Below are 25370 nucleotides of genomic sequence, written 5' to 3'. Positions count from 1 at the left end.
TTGATTGTGATGATTTAAAAAAAGTCTGTTGCTCTAACCATGATGTGTTCTTAATTACATCATGTTTTTGTTTCGTTCATCAAATTATTAATTTGTTTGTCTTTCATTTTCTGTTGCAAGTAATATAGCTAAAGACAAGTGACTTTGTCTTTATGACATTGACTTTATTCAGATAGGGTGTGTTTTAAGGCATCGTGAATATGTTCCAGACGCATTTCAAGTGTAATGGTGTTGTACATTTCTCCTTTTTTGTTCAGAAGTGATTACCACGTGTCAGGTAAGGTGAATTAAAATGATGAATCTGTTCAATATTAATAAGCCAAAGTTCCAGATGTTACTAAAAGCTCTGATACATTTCCCAGCTTACCTTGAAAACCAGTGGATTACCATTTGACGCTCTGGAAATTACCAGCAATTTTGCAACCGCACACACACTGTAATGTACTTATGTATATTGGCAATTACAATTAACTGGCAGAGGAAAAAAAGAGGAGGAATGAATCAAGAGTTAAAGAAAGAGGCATGAGGATAGAGCAGTTCATGGATGAAATGAAGAGTGAATGGATGAAGAGATGAATGAGTGAACAGTGGAGAGATGAACGAGTTAACAGGCGGGTGAACGATTATGAAAAGACTCATCAGAGGGAAAGATATAGATCTTACAAAAGAAGCAAGAGAGAAAGAAGATATTCATGCAGAGAGAGAGAGAGAGAGAAAGAAAGACATATGGACAGATTAGAGGGTATCTCTCTTGACTGTCAGGGCTGCTCTGGGTCCTAAAGAAGCTGGGCTCTGCAGAGGTCCCCGTGTCTGCTGCTGGAGTCCTCCTGCCCTGCATGCAGAACCATGATTTAGATGGCGCAGTAAAACCAAAATGGAAATGGGGAGGTAGTTGGTTAATTGACCTTTATTGTGCCTTCTGGTTCATTTGAGGATGGGAATTAAATTAACATGATAATTCAGTCCCACTGCGTGGAGGCTGCTACGGCCCCATTTTTATATAACCCTATAACTTTTATGGTCCTTGATTTAGCACTGGTTTTTATTAACTGCCTTTAATTTTCCATATTGGCACCCCGTTCCAAAGAGTGGTTTATTCCAGCTGAGGAGCTCTACAGCTCACTGCAGGTTTATGATGCTGATTCAAGAGGAGAAGAGCAGACCTCTGCAAGCGCTGGTCACACATACAGGCGCGCATGCGTGCACACACACACACACACACACACAGACATGTGTGCACACAACCATGCACACAGGAATGCTCACATGTACAAACACAAAGATGCACACATACACACATGCACATATGTGCATACACCTACATTTTACAAACATTCATTTACCATCACCAGTGCACTCAGCCCAAGGGGAAAAGCAACACTGGGCCAAAGACAGTGTATTGACTGTCACTGACGATTGCAGCTTTAGCCTCATGTGGAATAACAGAATGTGTGAATGTGTGATTAACGAGCGGGTCCTGACCAGGCATGAAATGTGCCATGAAGCTCAGGTCCAGACGATCAAACTTGGCGGCTGGCGGAAGCTACAAGGGGCTCCAGCCTCTGTGACTCACCAGGAATCTGTCAAGGGACATCGGTCTGTTTGATTCTAAAATAAGACAAGCTATCAGTGGAAATAACCTATTCCTCTTTATCCTAAACTTGAGAAACAAGCAGGGAAAGAACTGAGACTGCAGACAGTCTGTCCTCTGTAAACATAATAATAATCGTCAGGTTTTCTTAATGGTTCCAGACAGAAAATTCTGATTTACCATCACAAATTAAATAGAGCTACTGAACTTCATAAACAGGAGTGGTTTGATTCTTGAAGAAAAAGGAAAGAGTCTTAGATAAGTTAAAGAATGGGGTGCATTACTGCCATCTTGTGGCAGAAAATGAAGACTCGCTTATCACCTCAAGGGTTTTAACCGGGAACAAGGTAATGTGGGTTGTTTTTTTGTTGTTGTTAGTTTCTAAAGGGAAATTCATTTTGTTTCTCTTTGGAGCAGGTGGTAAATTTCAGACAGAGGGAGGCTGAATGGAGGGATAAGCACTCCATGTACTGTATCTGATGGGTTATATTCATCCGTCGTGTGCACATCAAATGAGACGCTCGTTTTAGTCCAATTAGGTCTACACTGTGTTTCCAGTTTATATGTGGTAGTTCTACTACAGGGTATTCAGTAGTTTCCTCCTGGTAATGTTTCCCCTTGCTCTTTTTCCTCTGAAGAAAGAGTGAGAAAATATTTCAAACAGGGCATCCTCCTTCGGTAGACCAGCACTGAAGGACCACAGAGGAAAACAGGCCACATTGTTTCATTTGCCTTTTAGATGCTCGTGCCTGTCTGTCTTCCCCTCAGAAGATCAGAGACATTTTTTTCTTGTGATTGTTTTCCTCACGCATAGAAAAATAAAATTCGAGAACAAAACAGTTTTGCCATACAACTAATTTTCTTAACATGTCGTGAGGCGCGCTGAAAGCGTGTCACGTGTGGAAACGGAGGCGGCCCGCGCCTCTCCCTCATCCATCAAACGTGAAGGCATTCTCGCCGGCGTGACAGCGAGGCGCTGGCAGCACATGGTTAAAACCCAGGTGAAAAACCAGCGTGCGAGGCAGCTGTATTCTTCTGTGAAATTAGAGTGTGAAAAGCGCTTTCTATTCCCAGCAGCTGCGGCCTTCTCTTTAATTACTCCTTTGCACTGTGATGCAACACAGGTAAAGGGGGAAGGGTGGGGGGGGGGGCGCCTCGGGGTCCACGGGGGAAAGGTGCGACTGCGGATGCTGCCACTTCACACGGAGAGAGAGCTCGGCTCTTCCAAACCCGGCGAAAAGCCTGTCGCTCGGGCCTCCTCCCGCAGAAGCCTGAAATAAGAAAAATGTTAAGACTATTCTTAGTCTGGGTGTGGGCATTTAAGTGCCAAATCCACAACACATTTTTGGACATGTAGCTCTTCTGCTTTCAGCACAAGGGGTAGACTGACTTTTTTTTTTTACAGCAACCTGAGTGCAGATGCCCTTTTCCGGATGACTTGAGACAACCTAAGAATGCTAATGCCATTTTTTTACACATCACACATCCAGCTTTCCAATATCTCTGTTCATAGGTTTCAACACATGGACATACAGACACTGTGCTCTTACGTCTCTTGAGCTAGCTGTGGAAAAGCATATGGCTCGTGAAAAGTGAGAAGAAACTTACATCTTTCCCATCCAGACACAAGCCCAGACATGAAATGCCACCCCTCAGGCCTTTATGAATTACACCAGCAAATTAATCCAGCATCGTAAGCACGGGCTTCCAGTTTCACTTATCTCTTTCTATTTACTTCCTATTTTTCAATGCATGATAAAAAAAACAGCAGCTGGAACCTATGTTACAGTGGCAAATAAGCACTCAGGGCCGAGTTGCAGTGACGCGCAGAGAGCACTTAATACATAGGCACAGGGCTGCTTCACCACACGCTTAACTTGATGACGGCGACACAAAGCCATCATCTGGTGCAGCGTTTCAGGTGAAACACTCTCTGAATGCAACCCCCTCTCCTCTCCTCCCAGAGTAGATGCATTATAATTTCAGGCCCAGCAAAGTGAGAGGATATTAATATGCGTTTACATCTGCCTTATATTAATATTCATGCTTGAATCCACATCTCTACACAAAGCCAATTTTCTGGCCATCTGGGTTATGGCTGGTGGAGGCGATGAATACATTTTATTTGCGAGGCAGCAATACATCACAAATTCCCTTTCCGTTCTCCTAGGTGTTTGGCTCTCGGTGTTGAGACTCGAAGATTTTAATTAGAAAAAAAGGGAATGAGGTTCAAAGGAAGCCCCTCCAGCCCACCACCCCACACCCAACACCCTCCCCCCCATTAATTTACCTCCGGAAATAAACCTAGCGAATCTTTACTCTGTGATTATTAAAGGTATACAAAGGACAGAGAGCTTGAAATTCATTTTTAGACGTCTCCAAGAAGCCATTATATCTCTGAGCATAAAGCATGGGGTTAGAGTTTACAGGCGGCTAAGTGAAACAGTGGATAGAGTACTAGACTCCAGGGCACCTGGACTTTAAATGAAGTTTAAATGGGGGAAACCCATTGATTGGAGGCATCGCTGTGTAAGCAGCGCTGGATAAAAGCGTCTGTTAAAGCTGGCTTGGCAACGCTGCAAGTTAACATTCAGCAGTTCCTCGTAGCACTCAGAGTAAACACAGAGGTTAACAGCAAGCACACTGTGCTGCCCAGCTGTGAACTAGTCCTTTTACTAAAAAGACAAAAACGAGTACAGCAAATGAATTCAAAGTCAATTCGGAAACACGGAAGGTGATTAAAGACGTCATTAGAGCGCTTGTGGTCTTCTGACACATATTCTTTTCTGTAGTTCTTAACACCATTACACCAAGGCTGACTTAAAAAGAAGGGTACAGAACAGCTTTCAGGGGGAATTCAGATACCCAGCTCTCAGAGAGGCTCCAGGAGAAAGAAGGAGGAGAAGGGGACCAGTGGACATGGAAGGGGAATGACAAAAACAGGAAAAAATGCATGTTTGGGAAAGTTGTAAAACAGAAAGAAAGAAAGAAAGAGAGAAAGAAGGAAAAGGACTGATAACAACGAGGATCTGTGGCAGTGGAGGTCTTACACCATTATGATAGTATAGACATTGAGAAGTAATGTGTATTGAACATCATACTCTGAGATGCATTTTCATTCAATTCGCCTAATGTACTTTAAAAACATTTACCCCTAGAACAGGCTGCAGATGCTGGAATCAATAGAATTTTATTCAAAATCCAATGGGATGAATTTTCTTGCAGTGCAATGTCCCATTTATAATGAAATATCTATTTTAACAAAAATTGATTTGTGAAAATAAAGCGCAAATTACAGTTTAAATCATGTCAAAGTTCTTTCTCTGAAAGAAAAAGGTAACATCACAGTGGCCACAACTGTAGTGCACGTGTGCATCATGTTTAGGCCACACAAAGATCAAGATAAATTCCATCTAAGCCTAGCCATCGCATTTATGATTTAGACATCAGTGACAGAATTACTGTTCCCCCCCGTCTCTAGGGACAGGACACAATCCATTGCATCAGCTACTCTCATGATTTACGATGGAAGTTGCTCCGCGAATTCCCCCGGGGGGCCAGGGGAGGCTAGGAACCTTTGAGAGCGGCCAATCGCCTTTTATTGCAGAGTTGGGAATCAATTATGGTAACAGCTTCTAATGAAAGCACTTCGGGGAAACGACTCCTGTCGATTTCGGGACATTTGCATATTGATGAAATGAGATGAGTTGTTTCTGGGGTATGAAAAAATATCTAAAAAAATACTGTTTGTTTCTGTCTCTCTTTCTCCAGAACGGGCTGCCCCCAGACTGTTCTGTTTTTGCAGTTTGAGGTCATCCTCAATTAGGCAGAATTTTTTCTGAGGTAACCTGGATGATATCCAACCACTTTCCCTCAGGGAGAGGAGAGATGCTGGGGGCCTACAAGAGCAGCCTTTTACATGGAGAGTGGGGAAGCCTGCATTAAAAATGCTCTCAACAGCTTGTGTTTGTGTAATGGCTGTCTAGCAACATTCTGTTCCCTGAAAATGCATTAAGATAAACATGCAAAAAAGCAGTGAACACATTGGCATGAGATGAGAAATGTAATAAAGTATGCTATTAATATCAATTATATAATAAGGGAAACAAGGCTCTGATAGTGTTGCTAATTGGGCTTCAAAGCCAAAGCCAACTTTCACAGTGGTAACGGCAAATTGTGACATATTTTTCCAAGTACAGCACAATGTCAGAAATCCTAATAGTCAGGGCAGAACATCACTCAACGTCTTGACATAAAATTATACCAACTAAATTCTAAAATAATATTGTATCTTATTTTATAATTTAGTCTATATGCACACTGAAAAGCAGTGAACCACTTCCACGGCACAGAAATCTTCATTTCCACAATGTTTTCACATTCTAACAGCCATACACATCATTTTCTCTCAAATGCATGAGCTATGAATGGACACTTGATTTCTGACTACAGCAACTCACTTTTTCCAGACTTCACGTAAGCTTCCAAAGTATGTGCATATGGCTGCGCTGAAACATTTATGCCATTTTTAATTGAAATGATATGTGATATTTCTTAAAATTTTAATCAAAGCCAGTTTTATTCCATATTACTTTGTTTCCTGTCTGCTGCCAGTACCCAGAACAAACTGTGGAGGTAGCCAACCCCCATTCTGCCTGTTAGCACCAAGCTACCACACTGCTAAAAAGGATCTAAATTCAAATTCAAACAGAATTAAATACAAACCAGCTTAAGGTGCAAAGACTAGACTATACTGATTAACTCAACTGATCAACTGATTAGCTATGCATTCAGAGTCTGTAATTATGCGTTTTAGTGATCAAGACTCATTTTTTTTTTCCAAGCAATGAATAACAACTCATTAAAAAAAGTCATTTCGTAACATGAGACATGAGTCTATGGTTGAGCAATGTATTATGGGATTTGTGTCAGGGTTAGAAAGCACAAGAGGAATCACTCAGTCCAGGTAATTACCAAAAGCATAACAGTGCATTGGTGTTTGGAACAATAGTGTCATATTACTGAACGGGCAAAATGATGTAGACTAAAAGTGTACAGTTCAGGTCAGTACTGTAACATGTATATCTAATTCAAAGAGGCAGAGATATTTAGTCTGATGGCAAAAAATGAAGAAGAATCAGTTAAGTTATAGCTGATAATGTCCACACTTAATGTTAAATCAAAAAGTCAAATTATGTAATATCTAATTTGATATCTGTCACAGGTTTTCTGTATCAAATACCTGTAATCACCTTGTTTTCTTAGAAAGTTTAACAAATGAAGAAGTTTTCAATACTACAGTGAAGACAAGGAGTAACATTTTCAGTTGTAGTTTCCAGTGATTTCACCCTTTAAACTATAGCCAGGGGGTTTCCATGGTACATGGCATAGGAGAGAGCTATGAATAACCGCACTGATGTTACCATGTCACTGTGTCTGCACGGGGGGGGAAGCACTGTCAGCAACTTCTGCGGACGGGCGTGGCCTTTTCTTGTACTTCTACGCTTGCTGAATGGGGTGGTGGTGGTGGTGGTGGGTAGGGGGGGGGGTCTCTCCACCTGGAACTGCACCCTATACTGTAGCAGCCATTGTCCTCATTATCCCTCACTGTCTCCAGGACTGTCCCTGGAAATGGCACTCTCACTGTGGTGTTCCCAGCGAATTCCCGCAGCGGGTAAGTACAGAAGTATGGAGCCTTGAGACAGGGGAGGCAGCGCAAGGAGACAGAGCAGTGATGAAAGACAGTGATGCACCCTGCAACTCTCACAGCCACGAATCTCCCGCAAATCACACATATTTCTGTCAACGCGCAAAAACTATTCACCGTTAAGGCTGGGTAAGGTCCTTCAGTTACACTTTCGTTACATGTCTGCGTTCAATGGCTGCAGACATGTAACGAAAATGTAATGATATCAAGTGAAAAAAGCAAATGAAAACACTTGCTAATGTTTTTTTTTCAAAGTGAAGGGCCAACCGTACAGACTGCCAGTGGGACTGAATCCAGGTCTAAGCCCCAAATTTCACATTTTGTGATAACGTGTATCTGGTGTGGTATTTTCAAACTTCACCCCTAAAAACTAATCAGAAAATAAAAGTCTATCGCTGATGTGCTGAAAGCCATTGATTTCTCCCGTTGACCCATTGTTTGCACTCCTTAAATAGTGGGCAGATGAAAGTATTGATTTGAGTTTAGGCTTAGGTAGAGAGGCCTGCTGTTTTTTATGTATCAGGGTATGCTGTGATACTCCCCAGAGATAGAGCACTATCAGCATTTGCTATAAAATGTTAAAAAGTTATCAGGTGCCCAGTGTCCCATGAAAACAGAACATTGGGAGCACTGTGAGCAGAATTTTAATTTAAAAACTGGATTAGGAATTTCATTAATAGAAATTATAAGTAGACCCAGCTATTTGATGCCGCAAGACCATAAGAGTAATAGGGATCATTAAAATACCTACGCTCCAGTTAAAGCACATCTCTAGCTTCTGTTATAAACCAAAACCTTACTAGCATGCAATGTACAACAATATGACTGAAAGACAACAGCAACTGAGCAGGGGCATTTCTAGCTATTGAAAAGATCTGGGGCTAAGTCAAGTTTGCCTGGGGCTTGTCTTTTTTTTTTTTTTTTGAAGGGAGACTGCGGTAGGTTGGGGAGATTATATCTACCTTTATAATAAATAAATATTATCACACCTTTGGACGCTGCAAGTCAAGTTCTGCTCTGTTACACAGTCTGTCTGTTGTTTTGCTATAAACACCTCCTTTTAGGGGTGAAAATCTTCGGGGCTAGGCTTAAAATATTCGGGGCTATAGCCCCAAATGATCGGACCTAATGACGCCACTGCATCTGAGTTATCTGAATTTGTCTCTAAATAATTTGCTTGCCCCATTACTAAAAGCAACAAATGAGTGAAATTAAAGTGCCTACTTTCGCTAATTCAACTGGTGCCGATGACTGGCCTATGAGCAGATAGTTTGGGTCCGTCAAGCCTAAAGTTACACTGAGTTTGCCGGACCTAACATGGCAAAATAGCATGGGCCTAAATTGTAAATCTTTTTATATGTTGTTGGGTAAGTGAGAATACTAAAATCCTATTCGGCCTGAAAAAGCAGTGAAACGACCACAATATCAATATTTTCATATTTTTTAAATCACAAGGAGGGAGAAACACGCTGAAACAAAATGAAGTGAGATTTTTCTCCTGATGCCTGGAGCCTGGAGATTTTGATTTCTGTTTCTCCTTGCCAAGATCCCACCCCTCTCATCTCCTTCCTGTTTTTTTGCACCTCCGTCAGATGTGACATACATCTGTGGAGAAACATTATGTGCCATTAGAAACCTTCAGAAACGGGGGGGGGGGGGGGTCAGTCAGCTAAGGAGCTAGATTGGGGGGGGGGGGGGTCAGTCAGCTAAGGAGCTACATTGAGATTAATTAACAGAAGGGCTGTACTGCATTTAAAGTGACAGACTGACAGACACAGCAGCAGACATAATCATGCAAACAACAAGAGACTGGTGGGGTGGCGCTGGGTAAGAGGGGGACGGGGGGGTGGGGGGTACAGCGCGGGCCCCCATGCTGATGAGGCCCTCACCTTGAGGCACAAGGTGCCCCCCCCCACCCCCACACCCCCAAACACACACACACACACGCCCGGTCCGCTCACCAAATTCCCGGCTTCTGACACATGTCACCGCCAATCTGTCGGACGGGAGCCCGTCCCTGTGACATAACCTGTCAGTGCCTCGCGGAGGGCTACCGTGCATGCCGAGCCCGGAGCGCCGCGCCGATGCAACCCGCTTCCCGCTAATTGGCATTTTCATAAAAACACCATCTGTTCTTAAAGAAAGCGAGGCGCTAGCCCCGGAAAGCTGCCGCTCCGGGAGAATAAATTTGCCGCCGACGCAAACAAAGCCTGAGCGGAGAGCCGGGAGGACGGGCACGGGGCTCCAGGTGACACACCCGGGTTGGAAGGGCATGTTTACTCATCATTAATCAATCACCCTCTCTGTAAACACCGCGACGAGGAGGTTGGATGCTGCACCTTGTTAGCTTGTGAGGGCACGGCTGCATCTTGGGCATTTTACACAACAAATGCATATGGAATGTGTTTTGACATTCGCCTGGTTGACATTATCCTCATAAAAAAGAAGATTTTGAATCGATTTGTTTATTCACCTGAACTGATCATCAGATCTGTAACAACTAAGCGTGACTGAGTTTTTCTTTTTCCCCGTTGCAGACATCCTCAGAGTGATGAAGAATCAGTGAACAAATGAGTGAATAAATTCATCTAATATCACAATATTACTTGCTCACGAGGTCCTCAAAGTGTCTCACAACAAAGGATAACTTACGTTTATCGCCACCGAGGTGTAGCGTCCCCTATGGGTGGTGCTCGACAGCCATTTCCCACCACACATCACCAGAGCTGGAGAACCAATGGTTCAGTCAATTACACTTGGTGATGATCAGATGACCGCAGACAGAGAATAGAGGCAGGACACCGGGGAGCACCCCTATTCTTTGCACTAAGTATCATGGGACGTCTAATGACCACAGTGAGTCTGGACCTTGGCTTGACATCTCATAATGGCAGCTCTGACATCACACTGTTACCATCGCTGCACTGGAGAATGGGTTTTCAGCATGGTCCCAAGGGAGGGCTGTCATCTACTGGCCCACCAAAACCATCTCCAGCAGCCACCTGCTTTACCCAGGAGGGCTCACATCCACATAATAACCAAACCCAGGGTCACTTACCTTCAGACGTTTGGCAAGACAAAGCTTCATTGTAGTACTCCCCCACTGAGAGATCTCATACTACATCAAAACTTTTGCCCATATGTTTATGTGAACGTAAGCGACACACATAAGCTATTTTCATCATGAAGATTATTTAGTTATATTCATTTATTTTTAATGTTACCATGTTATTTAGAGGAATGAAATGCAGAGAGTAAGCTCACCTTGTGAACCTTCTTTATTCTTAAAAGATTACAAATAATTACTGTTTGTTTTATGTTAAGAAAAATTAAAGTGAAGGTAAGATAGAGAGAGATTGCCATCAAGTGGAAGGTCTGTGTAATTACAGCCATCTTCAGTGGACTCGATTTTACAGCATCAACAGACTGCAGAGACAACAAATAAAAAGAACATACCCTTACCGTCAACAATCTGCATTCTCCTGCATCCTGACAGCAACATGAGCTCTGGTCCATGAGAACATGCTTTATATGTCATTCCACCCAATGTAATGTAATAGTCTGTGCCATCAATTTTATCACATTGCAAGAAGCCTACAATGTGCTCTCTCTCTCTCTCTCTCTCTCTCTCTCTCTCTCTCTCTCTCTCTCTCTCTCTCTCTCTCTCTCTCTATATATATAAATATATAGAGGCCCTAACATTGTTTGTTCTATCATTAGGCATACTGAACATTTTAGGAGACTGTCGCTGTTGCATAATAGGAATATTGTTAAATAACTGTTTTACGGTGGAAATTCTGAGATGGTACGGTTATCACAAGCGAGAACATAACATTCAACAGTGGGAATTTTTTTTTTCATATTTTATGCAACACATTGCTATGGAAGAGGAATACTCAGGCTATATATCAGAGCTGGGGTCATATCCATTTCAATTCAGTCAATTCAGGGAACAAACTTAAATTCAATTCATGAATTCAACATTTTTCATAAAAATGTATTCATGGGTGATTTTCAGTTCATAAACTGAATTTCATTTAATTTCTTCAATTGACTGAATTGAGAAGAAATTGACCCCAACTCTATTTATTTATATCTTGAAGATCTAATCAAAAGGTCATAACAACTTCTGTGGTGCAACGGCTGTCTATTGGGTAAATAAGCACAGACAAAAAAAAAACCTTACATGCTATTGCAAATAAAGCAAAATGCAACGACCATGTTTCACACAGGCAATCTGTTACAGTGGAATATACCCCACTTCAATTCCATGGATGATTAAGCATGATAATTAAGGTTTTTGGACACTTTCCACAGCAGCACAGACGCAGCAGCTGGTGACACTCATGCGCTCGAAACGGAGGAGTGAATCCCCATTAATTTCAATGATCACAAATTCGCTTTTTGGCAAAATTACAAAACGAGTAAAAACTGCTCAACAAAGGGCCATGTTTGCTGTGTTCCCATTACACTGAACGTAATGGGCCTTTATTTATCTACAGAGAATAGCCCTGAAAAAAGCCCCAGCGCTTCAAGGTGGAAGCAAACTTGGAAGGTATTATGAGTCGTTTGATGTGCAGAAAACCCACAGGCTTTTAGACACAGCTCTCTCTGGTTTTTTACGCGTTGCAGTACATACATATTTTTATGAACACTCATGCTTATGTATACAATATCCCATCTGTATGTCATATTGGCAGCGTGTTATATTTAATGTCCATTGGTTGCACTGAACCAAGATTTAACCAGGATTGCTATAACACTGCACAAAATCATTAAAAAATATAAATATCATAGTATTTTTAAGATTCATGCCAACGATGCAAGTTAGTTCAACAAATGGATGAGTTGTAGCATTTACACCACTGATATACAACCAAAATAGGTTCCTTGACCTCTGTACTCCGCTTAGATTCAAACATGCTTTCACAAGGATTTCTTCAACAGAGACGGGTGTTAATCTCCTTTTTTACATTTACATTGGCAAACTAAGTGTTGTATGTAACGGCTTCTTTCAAAAAAAGAACCAAAGGCCATTTTTGAATGGACCTTTGTTTTTCACATTTGGTTGACTTTTGGTTGACCTTTAGTTGACTGTTCACAGCAGGAAGGGGAAGCCTGATAAAAATAAATAAATAAATAAATAATTGGTATTATTACTGAACTCAGCATGGCCTGAAATCCCTACCTGAATATTGATATCCTCATAGTCATAAAATCCAGACTCAGCACCGTTAGGTCACACCACCACAGAAAGCTTGTCAAGAAATACATAGTCTGAAAGCAAAACTTTAGAAACCAAACATGCTCATATCACAATTTTAAAAAAAAACATACGCTAGTAGCAACCAAATGATAATACAGACACAAATCACAAATTTAGAACACTGTAATAGGGCACAAATTCTTGATCAGTATAGGACTTTTGGTGGAAAATTCTGTAGTTGGTCTTATGCCATTTTTCATCTGTTATGGCTTTGCAGACTTGCAGCAATGCACCTTTCATCCAACTGTCTTTATAAATGTCTGATGTCAATATATTTAATTATTTTTATATCAACACACATCAGAGATGACTGATGATGTGGCCAGTGCGTCAGCATTGTGAGCTGGAATGTAAAATGGTTAAACCAAGCCAGTCAGATAACATAAGGTCTCTGCACACCTTGAACAGTTAAAAGTGGGCCTATTATTTTCACAAAACAGTGCTAATTTCCTTGTACACTGTATCTGCAGCTGGTGGGCAGGCATTTAAATTCAACTTTCAGTGCAATTGTAAGACTAAAAGGAAACAATCCTTACGCTTAAAAATTGTCATTGGTAGCATCTAATGTTTTTATTTTGCATGATCTCATAACTAGCAACCATTTGAAATGTATTGGCAACACTTTTTACTTCTTGATTTTAATATTCACAATCTGTTTCTGGTAGGGAATTTTAATTGCTGCTTCTATCCTCACACAGATGCTGCTTCCCTGGACCTGAAGCAATTTTTAAAATGTATCAAATGCATTGCCTTTACTTTCAAGGTATGAAATTTCAGACTCTTGGCACTTTTTATATCCAAACAGTAGAATACTCGTTTTCATCTTGTGCATCACACATCCAGTAAATACAATAAATATACTGTATAAATAGACAAGTTCATTATTTGTGCAGTTTCAGTATGTGTCAGTTGAGAACTGGTCTTTTGCAAATCAGGCTATTACTGTATATCTCACCAAGGGTGTAATAATGGCTAGTTTCAAAATTTCTATTCCAGTATACTGTATATACTTGTATTTGTCAGCCGTACATCTGTGTGCCTTTTTCCCCTCTCAGCTGTGAACATTCCAGAACATTTCATCCATACTCTCTCAATTTAAAGATGACCTTGAGGCATCTCTTCTCCTGCTAGGGATCCCTGAGATAATTACATCTATATGAAGTGGGAAATTGCTAGACTGTGATTGGATCCCAGCTGACTTTTTATATGAAATTTTCCCCCAGTTCTCCTCATTGTTGATATAGTTTCTTTCTCACTTTAGCGACAAAAAGGACCCCATTACATACACACTACCAGCTAACTATAACCTTGTTATTGAAAAAGGACAAAGACCCTCTCGGGTGTAGTTCATATCATCCAATTTCTCTGTTGAACAGAAAGACTCTGGCTCATATACCGGAATCTTTCCTTCCTGCTATTATTTCCCCACATCAAAATTTAATTTCAGAAATGTATTTATTATCATGTATTTACCTACCTCTAATCCTGTGCTTAATGTTCTCATTGTTCTGGATGTCGACACAACCTATGGATGTGTGCAGAAATACTTTATTAGTGCACTTCAGAAATCTGGTTTGAGTAAAATGTTTCTTTATATAAGCTGCTTTATACAATGCATTTGCCTATGTGCTCACTAATGTTGATTTAGGATATTTGCCATGGCATAAGTGAACTTGACAGGTTATCCTTTTTTCCCCTTTGCTCATCCTCCAGTTGCCTACCTGTGCATCACTCAGCAGGCATAAAGAATGTGTGACGAGAATCTGTACAGGTAACAGTGATTCGGTGTATAGATGTTTTTCCTATTTTACATATGTGACCAGGCTGTTTCTCTCCCCCTTCCTGATACTCTTTCCATTCTGGAACAGTTCTGGGACATTGTCTCATATCAGCTTACTGGAGATAAAATTCCCACGTTGATTTTCACATTTTCATACAGAATATCTCCAATATGTAAATCTATCCTTTACAACTGAAACAAAAATCTCAGAATATCTGCAACAAAGGCCTTTTCAAGGATTTTGTTCCACCTTGTTTTACTGAGTTAGACAGGACAGGTCAACTATGCCTTTGCCTCCCATTCCCAAAAGCGGCCATTTTCAATTTTCATGTATTTCTGTATTTACAAATTAGCCAGGTATTTTCGTGCAGCTGCAGCATGACGTATGTGTTCAATATTTATCAGAGGATGCTACGTTCTATAAATTGCCCATAATCCTTTTCGATGTTTTCCCACTCTCACCGGAAGGAAGTGACCGACCATCTCTGGAAAAATCCATGGAAACGGCGTAGTACGCTTGGAGCGACGATGGTGTAAAACGGAAGCAGATCCTGAAAAGTCACTCCGGCACCATTAAATGAGTGACATTACAGTGAATGCAGTATTTTTACACGGACAGATAGTTCGCTATATATTTTCTTCCATTCTTGCTAAAGTCAAGATCAACGATCATGAGCCGCACCCCTGATGCCAGGGCTAGGTAAGTTGAAACTGCTGGAGGCGGACTGTGATGCAGTGCTGAGACCAATGTCTGGTGCCGTTGCTACCTAACGTTAATGTTATCTTGACTTTTCTGGCTAACTAATATGAGTCTAGCAGATTTAGCTAGCTAGCTAATTAGGTTGCTGATGCCACTAAATATCGAAAGACAGTTGTTGAACGAGCTAGCTACTTTGTAAAATTGATAGTATCTGTATTTTCATAGCTAACGTTAGCTATCTGTCTAGCTAGCTTGTGATTAGTTGGCGGGCTACATGTCTCGCCTCTTACCCAGCTACTTAGCTGCCTAGCAGTGGTGTACAGATCTACAGACTTAAATCTTAGTAGAAAAAGTTAGTCAAATGGGCTCGAGTTGCCAGTTTGAGATAGGAAAACATTATTGTGTTGTGCATACCGTAAATATGGACGCTAATACACAACTAATGTATATTCAGAGACAGTCAGACGAGGCAGATTCAGGACAACATCACCAACGTGGAAAAGCACTTCGGAGAGCTGTGCCAACTGTTCGCTGCCTATGTGCGCAAAACTGCGCGACTGAGGGACAAAGCCGATCTGTTGGTCAGAGAGGTTAGCCTCTATGCAGATACAGAAACGCCACATTTGAAGAATGGCTTGAAACACTTCGCTGACCAACTTGCCAAAATTCAGGATTATCGCCAAGCAGAGGTATGTAACAGCACAACCTAGTAAACCTTATTCGTGATTGTTTTGACAGCTGTCCACATTCGAAAAGTATTTGGGATCAGATATATTAGAATATCAATATAGTATAGTGAGAACAGTAAATGCTATCATTTAAGCAACTTGGTTAATCTTTTAAAGGTCTCTAGTTCGATTATGTAGGGTGTTCTCATGCATTGAGGTACTTTAATCACAAACGTAGTATGCTTACAGGCAGCCTAATGGAAACGTGCCCCTCTTTCGCAGGTTGAAAGGCTAGAGGCCAAAGTCATCGAGCCTTTGAAGAGCTATGGAACTGTTGTAAAATTGAAAAGAGTAAGCAATAAAATTAGAATTTTTATTAAGCAATAATTTTAACACATATTTTTAATGCTCTAGGGCCACATCTTTTTTCTATTATGTTGCATTTCCATATTTTCACTTATTACAAACACACAAATCATAGAACATATTCGAGTCCACTATGATTACTGTCTTACCGCAATTGTCCACATGTGGGCAGCATTTATTTGTTTTCCTTCTGAAACTCTTTGAGTTACAGCCACTACGTGCTTAAATGAAATTCGCAATTTCATTCCTGGTCGTCACAAATTAAGCACCCATTTCCCTGTAGCTTTTTCATCTAGGTCATACGCATCATATGAAGTTCTACTATTGGCATTTCCCTTTTGACTTACTCACTTTTGTGACTTCTGTTTAACCTTGATCTCATTCTGTCCTGAGAAAGTCAAGAGCTTAACCAAGTTTTTAACTGGGTGGGATTTCTCTGAATTCTCCCGTTTGCTCAATTCTCCACTCAAATGTTGGTCAGGAGGACCTCAAAGCCACACAGGCCGCGAGGACCCGAGAGGCCAAACAGATGCAGCAGCTGGAGAGGATGAGGCAGAGGAACCCCTCAGACCGCCAGATCATTGTATCCTTATTCTTCTGTTCTCCTCCATTCCCATGATGCAACACTGTCCCACCCTTCCCCAAGGGCAAGCTGTAATCTGCTGTAATCATCCATGATTTCCACTATAAGTGACTCAAAAAATAAGCGTAGATTAATCCCTGGAGTAATCACCATTGGGAATGTATTAATAGTGTTAATCAGTTTAATATAATTATTGCTTTAGCAGTTAAAATGACATAATTTCCTTAACAGTATCTCAGTCTCAGGTGGGTTTCTGAAAGACACACTGGTGATGTATCTATATTAAATGCAAAGCTGCTCACAGATAGAAATGAAAGAATATGTTCTCATATACAGTACCAGTCAAATTTTTGAACATACCTACTCATAGAAGAGGTTTTCTTTATTTTTACTATTTTCCACATTTTCGAATGACAGTAAAGACATTAAAACTATGAAGTAATACAAATGGAATTATGCAGTGACCAAAAAGTGTTAAACAAATCATTATATTTAATCTTATATTTTAGATTCTTCAAAGTAGCTAAAAATATTCTTTAGAATTAAATTTTTTGGAAAGAAATACATAGGTAGCAACTGCATTCACTAGTTATATTTGTCTAAAAAACAAATTTCAAGCATGTAAGGATAAGTCTTTAGATCAAAAAGTCTTTGAATGCATGATTCCCATTATCTTACACAGGTGTGTCCAAACTTTTGACTGGTACTGTATACCTTACCTTTCATCTACATTTTAATTGTATCAATCTATGCACTGTAAAAAAAAAAAAAAAAAAAAAAATATAGCATACAGTATATGTACCAATATATTATAGTTTCAGTTTCAGAATAACTGCAGACTGGCCATGTTTTTTCAGACGCTTAGAGCAATCGGTCTTTTATTGTGCAGTAGCTGTTTTACCTCATGATGTGTTTGTGGGGTGTCGATGTCCTGTTAGGCCGAAAGTGAACTCCAGAGGGCAACGATGGACGCCACACGCACCACCCGGCAGCTGGAGGAGACGATCGACGAATTCGAAAAGCAGAAAATTCGGGACATTAAGGTCTCTTAGTTGAGGGTTTCACACAGCGTACAGTTGTTCCTTTGTGTGTAGGTGTGTGGCACAGAGGTAATTAATTATGCGGTAATTAGGATGCCTGGATTTGGGTAATGAGTAAGCTGTTTTCACTTAACGTGTTTTTTTCCCCTTTGAAAAGATGCATGAGTCAAGGCGGCGGATGAAAACAATTTCCCCATGTTAATTGCGGTGTTCTTTCACAACTAATTGAGGAATGTCAGAATCTTTAGAAATCACCTGTTTTTCATACGGGTAATGATTCCAAGTTGTTCTGCGGTTTTTTGAGGTTGAACTTGTATTTTGAATCCTCCTTTTTGCAAAACGTCTGCCTTTGTTAAATCGGGGAACTCTTTCAAGATGTCGACGGTTTGTGTGTTTTGCAGAAGATCTTTGGCGAATTTGTGACTGTTGAGATGACATTCCACGCGAAGGCTTTGGAGGTTTACACCAATGCATACCAGCAAATCCAGAACGTGGATGAGGAGAAGGACTTGGAGGTAAGTGTTACTGCGTTTCAGCTGCAATCAGGTGGTGCTTGCTTTGAGCCTCCAGTGAAGGGACTGTTTATACCAGGAATGCAACACTCTGTTCCCGGAGGGTCTTTTGTTGTTCCTTACTGCTACTAATTAATTGTTGCCTTTTATTGAACTTTTTTTCAAGTGCACCTTAAAATATTTAAAAAACAAACCCTGCAGTTTTGCGTGGGTTATATAGTAGTATAGTAGCTTTTACCAATTGTCCGATTGTGGAGCAGGTACTAAAAATACTGATCCTTGTTTTAATTATTAGTCATATTAATATTAAGTCATGTTTGTTGTTTCCTGCGGACTTTAATTTCAAGCTCCAAATGGGTTCATATTATATTATACAATTTCACTTAATAGTGAAACCTGATGAATCCAACCTCGTGTGAGCCAATCAGAAAACTTAACTCTCCATGGCAAATCACTGATTGTTTCCACTCAGGCAGGGTGGGGGAAAGCCTCCAATCTGTCAGTTTTCTCATCTGTATTCCTGCACGGTGGCGGTGTGCACTTTAAAGCTGTTTTACAACAGCTTTGTAACTCCACTGAAGAAGAGGATCAGCCATAGATAAAAGTCATTAGGTACCCTGTCTGGGTCTGAAAGTATTGGTCATATGTAGATATACTGTAGCTGGAAAAACCATACTGTATGTACTATGGCTCCCCTGGGGTCAATAGTGTACACACCTGCACATAGTCCCTCTATTTCCTATTTACCCTGGTGTTGGGATTCTCCTGGAATAAAGCTTGGGAGTTTGTGCTTTTTGGTATCGATCTGTCCTCCAGTAGGATGTCAGCGGCCTTGCTAACACTGGAGGGCTCTGTGATATTGGCATATGTATTGCCCTTTGCAAACTGGAATGAGAAATCTGGAGATGAAATCTTTTTTTTTAATACACGTATGCAGGGAATGCTGCAGTACCTGATCAGCTAGTTGTGGAATAAGCGTGTTATCAAGGCTCATCTGCATTGTCAGGACACCTTAAATTTTTGTTTTGCAATGCATGTTTAAGTTATGCTTGTTTCAATTTAAATCAAAACAAGATTGTTGCAGGCGCACGTCTGGACCACGGTATGATTCCTGTAGTAGATGAGGAAATGCTGGACTCATTTTGCTTCCTATTGTTGCTTCAAGGTTAGAGGTTTAATTAGTCACAGCAATTTACTAACATTTCAGGTAGCCTCTTTTGAGTTTGTGAAGTGAAGTCATAAATTAAATCGCTGACTCTGTATTAAACACAATAACTAGAATAGCAAAAAGTGACCATGTTCAAAAGTGCTTCATTCAGTATAAATGTATGTTAAGATGAATTCAGTAAGAATTTTTTTGTCCAAGACTTACCTTTTATTACCAGCAGAATCTTTCTGGTTTCCTCTTCCTTATGAATAGGACACATTTATGTTAAGTTCAGCAATGATTCTGAAGTGAGATTAATTGCTGTAAGCTGCAGGGTTTTGCTGTGGCAGAGTATAGCCCTTCATACTGTTTTGACAGGTGTTCAGGAGCTGGCTGCATCCGCCTGACTACCAGTCTCGCTTAGAAATAGTTCGCGCTAATTCCAAAACGTCACTCAATCGGACTGGTTCAACCCTGAGTAAGTCAGGGACCTTGCAGGTAAGATAACTGTAGATATCTCACACTAAATGTGTCTCTTTCAGATGGATCCCGACACAGATAAGTGGTAATTTCTGCAACCCCAAGTTCCAGGGCTTTAAATCCATAACAGTTAATTACATGTACAGTCAAGGACTAAGTGGGTTGTGCTGATTTATTTACATCCACGTGAATGGATTCCCTCTTCATTTTTAGAGGGGTGTAAAAATGAATCCCCTGAGCAGTAGCTTACAGTGAAGTCATCCCCTTCTCCCTAAACCTCAGCTGGCATCAGTAACTCCTCCCCTGGCCTTGTTGAGCATGCTCAGTGTGGACTTTGCTTGCACGCATGCTTCTCTTATGCACCAGACGGTACCGAGCTTTTCATGCATTGTAAAGGACGGTGACAGAGGGCTGCATGCCTTTAAGGCTTCATGGCTGGCAAGGATCAGAACAGTGTCAGGGTTCCAATGCAGTACGCTCATCCATTCACAAGCATAGGTGCCAGCCACAGAGGCGAACAAAGTGGTAGAAAGACCACACACTGTTTAATGCCTCTGATTGTGTGCTTTAGGCAAAATACACAGAAGACACTGTTTTGACCTGACCTGCCGATGACCCATTGGGTGGTGTCTTGGCCGTGATAGTACAAAGGCAGATGTTTGGAAGCATTAAACAGTGTGCTGTGTTGCTTCATTTGTATAAGGATCAAAAGAATTCCACTGAACAGGATCCCACCGTAGTGTGTCATGCATGCACCTTGCTGTTAACCGTATAAGCTTGTATAAGAGGTGGCTAACCAAATGCTGCTTTACCATAGCAACAAAGGACCCCAAGCAGGCCAAGAAAAAGAGAAGACGACGAGGCTGAAGATGACGACGAAGAGGATGACGATGATGACGACCTTGAAGATGTTACAGACGAAGACGATTAGCAAACATGCAGCCATGACTGCATATTGTAACCGTAAATGTATTTTGGTGCCATTTGTGTTTTTTACTCATAACCTGATGAGTATTAGTATTATATGGTGTGTCACTTGTGAATACAAATTGACTTAATAAATTTTATATTCTTCCAAAAGTATTGCTATTTTTATTTTAAATAATCCTGACTGGATTTACTATGAACCATCTTTAATAAACATGCTTGGAAGCTACAATGAAATAGTTAATAACAGTGCATTAACAGCAAAATACAACTGCAGACTTTATGGAAATTAATAAGTACATTGTTAATGTTCTCACAAATTGTCTTCTAATAGTGTACTCCTTGCCACACCAAAGAAAATAAATCAAACCAATAGGTTTCCTTGTACCTATATAAGTAAAGCTTGAATTAACATACTGTGCTATGAAAAGGTTCATAACAAAAAATCTAGAGGTGAAAACTTCCCTGACAAATATAAAAATCATGATCACAATCCAAAAAAAGCCTTTGTGTTCACAGCATTTTAGTAGAAGTGTTCTTAGCACAATGACACATTTTGCTTTTCGCATACCGTCAACACATTTTTCGTTATTAACACGTGGAAGTATTTTAAGCATAAAATAAGATGGGATAGGATCGTATAAAAACGATGTTCATGGATTACTTCAGGTTCAGCATTTGATGCTGTACTCAAATCTATGCTCATCTTCATCCCTTGAAAGAGAAAAAATGTTTTAAAACTTTTTGAAAGACTCTTCTGTTCACGACATGATGCAGATTTATCTGGAAAACCAGTGGGGTTGGCGAATGTGCTCATGTGGCACAGTTATTTGACATACACAAATCCTCAAGTTTCTACAAGTCAGGTTTTGAGAGGGCAATCATATTTTTCTAGGTTCCACTTTATTATTACCGCTGCACTGTGAAAGAGTAGAAAATGACTTCCATCTTGGATCTGTACTGTTGCGAAATTAATGCCGACACAAATGGTGACATTTTTAGCAGAATATTACCCAGAAAATTGAGGTGCACTCAAGCCTCGGCTTTGTTCTGAAGGTCCTTGACAGTCATACATGTGTCAGCGCATGCATTTAGTCAGCCAAGGCCTGCGTGCTCTGTCCTAATCCTCCGTTTATGTTAGTGTGATAAGCGTAATGCTCCTGAGGTCTCACCGCTCTTTGACAAGGGAGACGGACAGACGAGACTGGTTCAGGGATTGCGTCACCAGAGAGAAAGGCAGGAATGAGGAGGGAGCGGTTTTCGAGGAGGTTACTGCGTGAGCGAACGCAGGCGCCGCTCGGAACGCCGGCTCCGGTTTGCTGTCTGTCACACAATTGAATAACCGGTGCGGGTGACTCATCCCCGCCGCATGCATGCGCGAGTGAGTCAGAGAAATTCTCCAGTTGTGTGTCACCTGCAGGCCGAGCCATTTCCCCATAACGCCCCAACCGAACTGTGTAGCGGAGCAAAATCAAATCTTCTGTCATCTGCAATCGTAGCAAGGTTATGTTTGTTCGCAGCGTGAATGCTGCGCGCTCATTCCGCTGAGAGTGTCAGCGGTCGCTGCGTTTGCTAAATGCCAGGTCCTGTCTATAATTTAAATATTGCGTATTTGTAATTAAATTGAAAACGCCGCTGGAAATGTTACCGTGAATCACATCTGACCTCATATCAAGGTCACAGCAGCGACTGAGGCCCAGCCAAAGGGAGAGGTTTATTGTAGTTACCACAATGCAGTTTCGCTGCAGGAATCCCCCCTCGCCTGCCATGACAGCTCATCTCTTACAAATGTACCCTCAGGCTTCCCCATTAAAACAAACACACCTTCTCCACAGTGCGCTAAAAACAATTAAAACACTATTTCGCAAGACAAGGCAATACAAGGCATCTAGACCAATGCAGCAATGCATTCTGGGATGTCTGGAATAAGTGCTGAGGGGGGAAAACAGTTCCCTTACAAGTCAAACAGATCAGTTGTATCCCAGCATATAATGATAATACCCCTTAATTCAGAGCATTTAGATCTGGTGCTGCCTTGTCCTTGGAAGCTATGATATGTGTGCCACATTTCTGTCTGTTCCCCATGTCCATTAGTAACCAGGTGCCACTTCAGCTCTGAAGAAGCAGGTCAAGGATTGGTATATGCTGCAAGCTGCAAGCATGCTAATTATGCATAACCCTGCAGGTGAGCAGGAAGATACAGATTTTCAAGGACAGCCTCAGTCCTTTGTGTGGTTGCCACAGTCTGAACAGTAGATCAGGAGGACCACGTTAATGAGATCCATTCAGGACTCAAAAAGGGGGATGAAACTAGTAAAACGGATCCCTGGTCACATTGACCTCAAAGCACAAAACACTGCCTGATGAAGCAATAGGAAAGAATTAGGCCAAATAGTTCTCACATCTGATACTTGGAGCTTATTGTGGAAGCATGTCATTCAGTCATTACTAAACACCTTTCTAATAACGGCTTTCACAACTGGCCAGGCCAGGAGTAATTGCACAGATGGGTGCACTTTGTTCTCTGCATAACTCCTTGGCACTGTGAACCTATCATTTCCTTTTAACACAAAATGTACAGACCTTTTCATATTATATGAAATGCAGCGCAATGATTTCATTCATTGAAAATTGCGCTGTTTAATAATCTGTTTTCACGAATAGAATAATGAAGTTGCCCGTTCTCTCAAAATCATTCCTTGCACCTACCAAATGCACCATCATCAGGTGGGCGAATTAGTCATACCCTTAATGATATCCCAATAACAGCCATGAGGTTGGTGACATTTCACAGTTACGCGTAATACACCAGGTTATGTATTGTTACATTGCTGGCAATTAAACAGATGTTCGCTATTATTTCATTTTCTAGCAGCTGTCAGCAGAGGGCGCCTTAATATTGAGCTGTTGTGAAGCGCTGTTTTACCCTGTCTTCCCACAGATGTGTCCATTTAATTCTGCAGGCAATCGCAATTTTACATAAGGAAATCCGTATTTATTTATTTGTTAATTCGACTATTTATTTATTTATTTGCTTACTTACTTACTTACTCGTTCATTTGAAAAAGCAACGATGTGCAAGTGTTGAATTTCCAACAGGGTAGCCTACATATATTTCTTCACCCCCGCGCGTACAAATGAATCCATTTAGCGGCTGTGAAATGTTTTCGTTTTCAGAACAAAAGAGCTCCAGCGTGTCCTGGAAAGCGGAGCATACGTCTGCAAAGTCTGTATAATCTGGTGAGAGCTTTACAACCGTTGCATTACTTGCCGCTGGAAAAAGTGTATTCATAAAATAGCAAAACAACAAGTGAAGGTTTGTGCACGTCGCCCAGTCATCTGGCTTTTTTACAGTCTCTGTTGCTCATAAGTTGACTTCCAAGGAAACCTGTGGTTTCACAAGCTGCTGCATTTTACAGTGTGTTGAATATTAATACATCGCCTGCTTGCCAGCACTATATGGGCCAGCTTGGCTGGCGCGTGAGTCAGAGTTGAGTCATTAACAGAGCGGGGCTCGGAGAGCGACGCCTGGCCGCAGGGATCGTTAGCGTGCTTTGCACCCCAGCACTGGCTTTGTTATTGTGTTCTAGGAACTCTGAACCTGGTTTCATTCTTTGAATTTCTCACCACTGCACACATTTGTTTGGGGACAACTTGGTACAGAAAAAATGTCATATTGCATTTCGAAACTCACGTCATTTAATCTATTTAAATCAAAGTAGAAAAAAATGAGCGAGACTGAGAGAGCCTCGTTGACGTACAACATTGTTGGCTTACAGTGTGTTCCCTGTTTCAGATGGACTGCCGGGTGGATGTTCAGCTGTGACCCCTGTATTCAGTGCTATATGTAGTTTCACTCTGGGCGTTACCACAGGTGGAATCAACTCTGAATCAAAAATCCCTGAAGCGAAAAATCAGAAGCTTCAGAAGCACCAGGCGCCCACAGTGATGACACCTTGTTGCAGTGTCACTGTATCTAGGCAATCCTGTTGTTGAGGTTTAGGTGTATGAAGAGTGGTCCGAGGCTGTTCCTTGTTTAGCACCTTGTTTCCCAAAGCATGTGGCTTTGAGCCAACGTGTCCACGGTTCTCGGGGAGTTACCTTTTGCAATCTGTGTGTCAGACTACCTCTGGTAGTCCACTTTACTATCAGTCAGCCCATGTGCCACTAGTCATACTCTTTCCTGTAATTACGTTCAGTATGGACAGCACTATAAAATTCCCTATATTTCCCATGAGTATTGCACAATGCCCATTTTATGCTGACACATTTCTTGTGCGTTGGAAATTGTGTTGTTTAGGCTCCCCTTGATGCTGTCCGTACAAGTTCCTTTGAGAATCATTTCGTAGGTAGGTCCACTTCCCCTTAACGTCTAATTTGGAGATTGTCTCGGGAGCTGAAAGGATTGTCACCCTGGTTAAATTATAAGGTTTGCGAAAAAATAATTAGGGAGGAAGCAATCAGTGTTTAATAACACACAGGGGATATGCGGGGCGCGAAGCCCAGGTTCGGTCTTGCTCTTCCCTCCGCTCAGTTCTTGTTTTGGCAGTTGCCAATTTCCGCCATCCAGTAGATGTTTTTGCTAATGATTACGAAATCCCTT

At 41.2% G+C, this 25370-nt stretch overlaps 1 protein-coding gene across 2 annotated transcripts; it reads left to right on the top strand.

Annotated features, from left to right (window-relative positions):
• The first annotated feature begins 14826 nt into the window (after positions 1 to 14826).
• Positions 14827 to 20814, top strand: cibar1 (CBY1 interacting BAR domain containing 1). Of its 2 annotated transcripts, XM_036515718.1 has the most exons (9): positions 14827 to 15044; positions 15499 to 15733; positions 15995 to 16063; positions 16560 to 16661; positions 16901 to 16906; positions 17600 to 17704; positions 18103 to 18216; positions 19739 to 19858; positions 20658 to 20814. In XM_036515718.1, exons 1-9 carry the CDS (start codon positions 15016 to 15018, stop codon positions 20769 to 20771), a joined length of 894 nt encoding a protein of 297 aa, XP_036371611.1. In that variant the 5' UTR covers positions 14827 to 15015; the 3' UTR covers positions 20772 to 20814. The 2 variants fall into 2 exon arrangements, with proteins under 2 accessions (XP_036371611.1, XP_036371612.1); XM_036515719.1 differs by lacking the exon at positions 19739 to 19858.
• Positions 20815 to 25370: the final 4556 nt, after the last annotated feature.

The sequence above is a fragment of the Megalops cyprinoides genome, chromosome 21 (genome assembly GCF_013368585.1).
Source record: "Megalops cyprinoides isolate fMegCyp1 chromosome 21, fMegCyp1.pri, whole genome shotgun sequence".
Classification (NCBI taxonomy): Eukaryota; Metazoa; Chordata; class Actinopteri; order Elopiformes; family Megalopidae; genus Megalops; species Megalops cyprinoides.
This window is presented reverse-complemented; position numbering and strand designations above follow the sequence as displayed.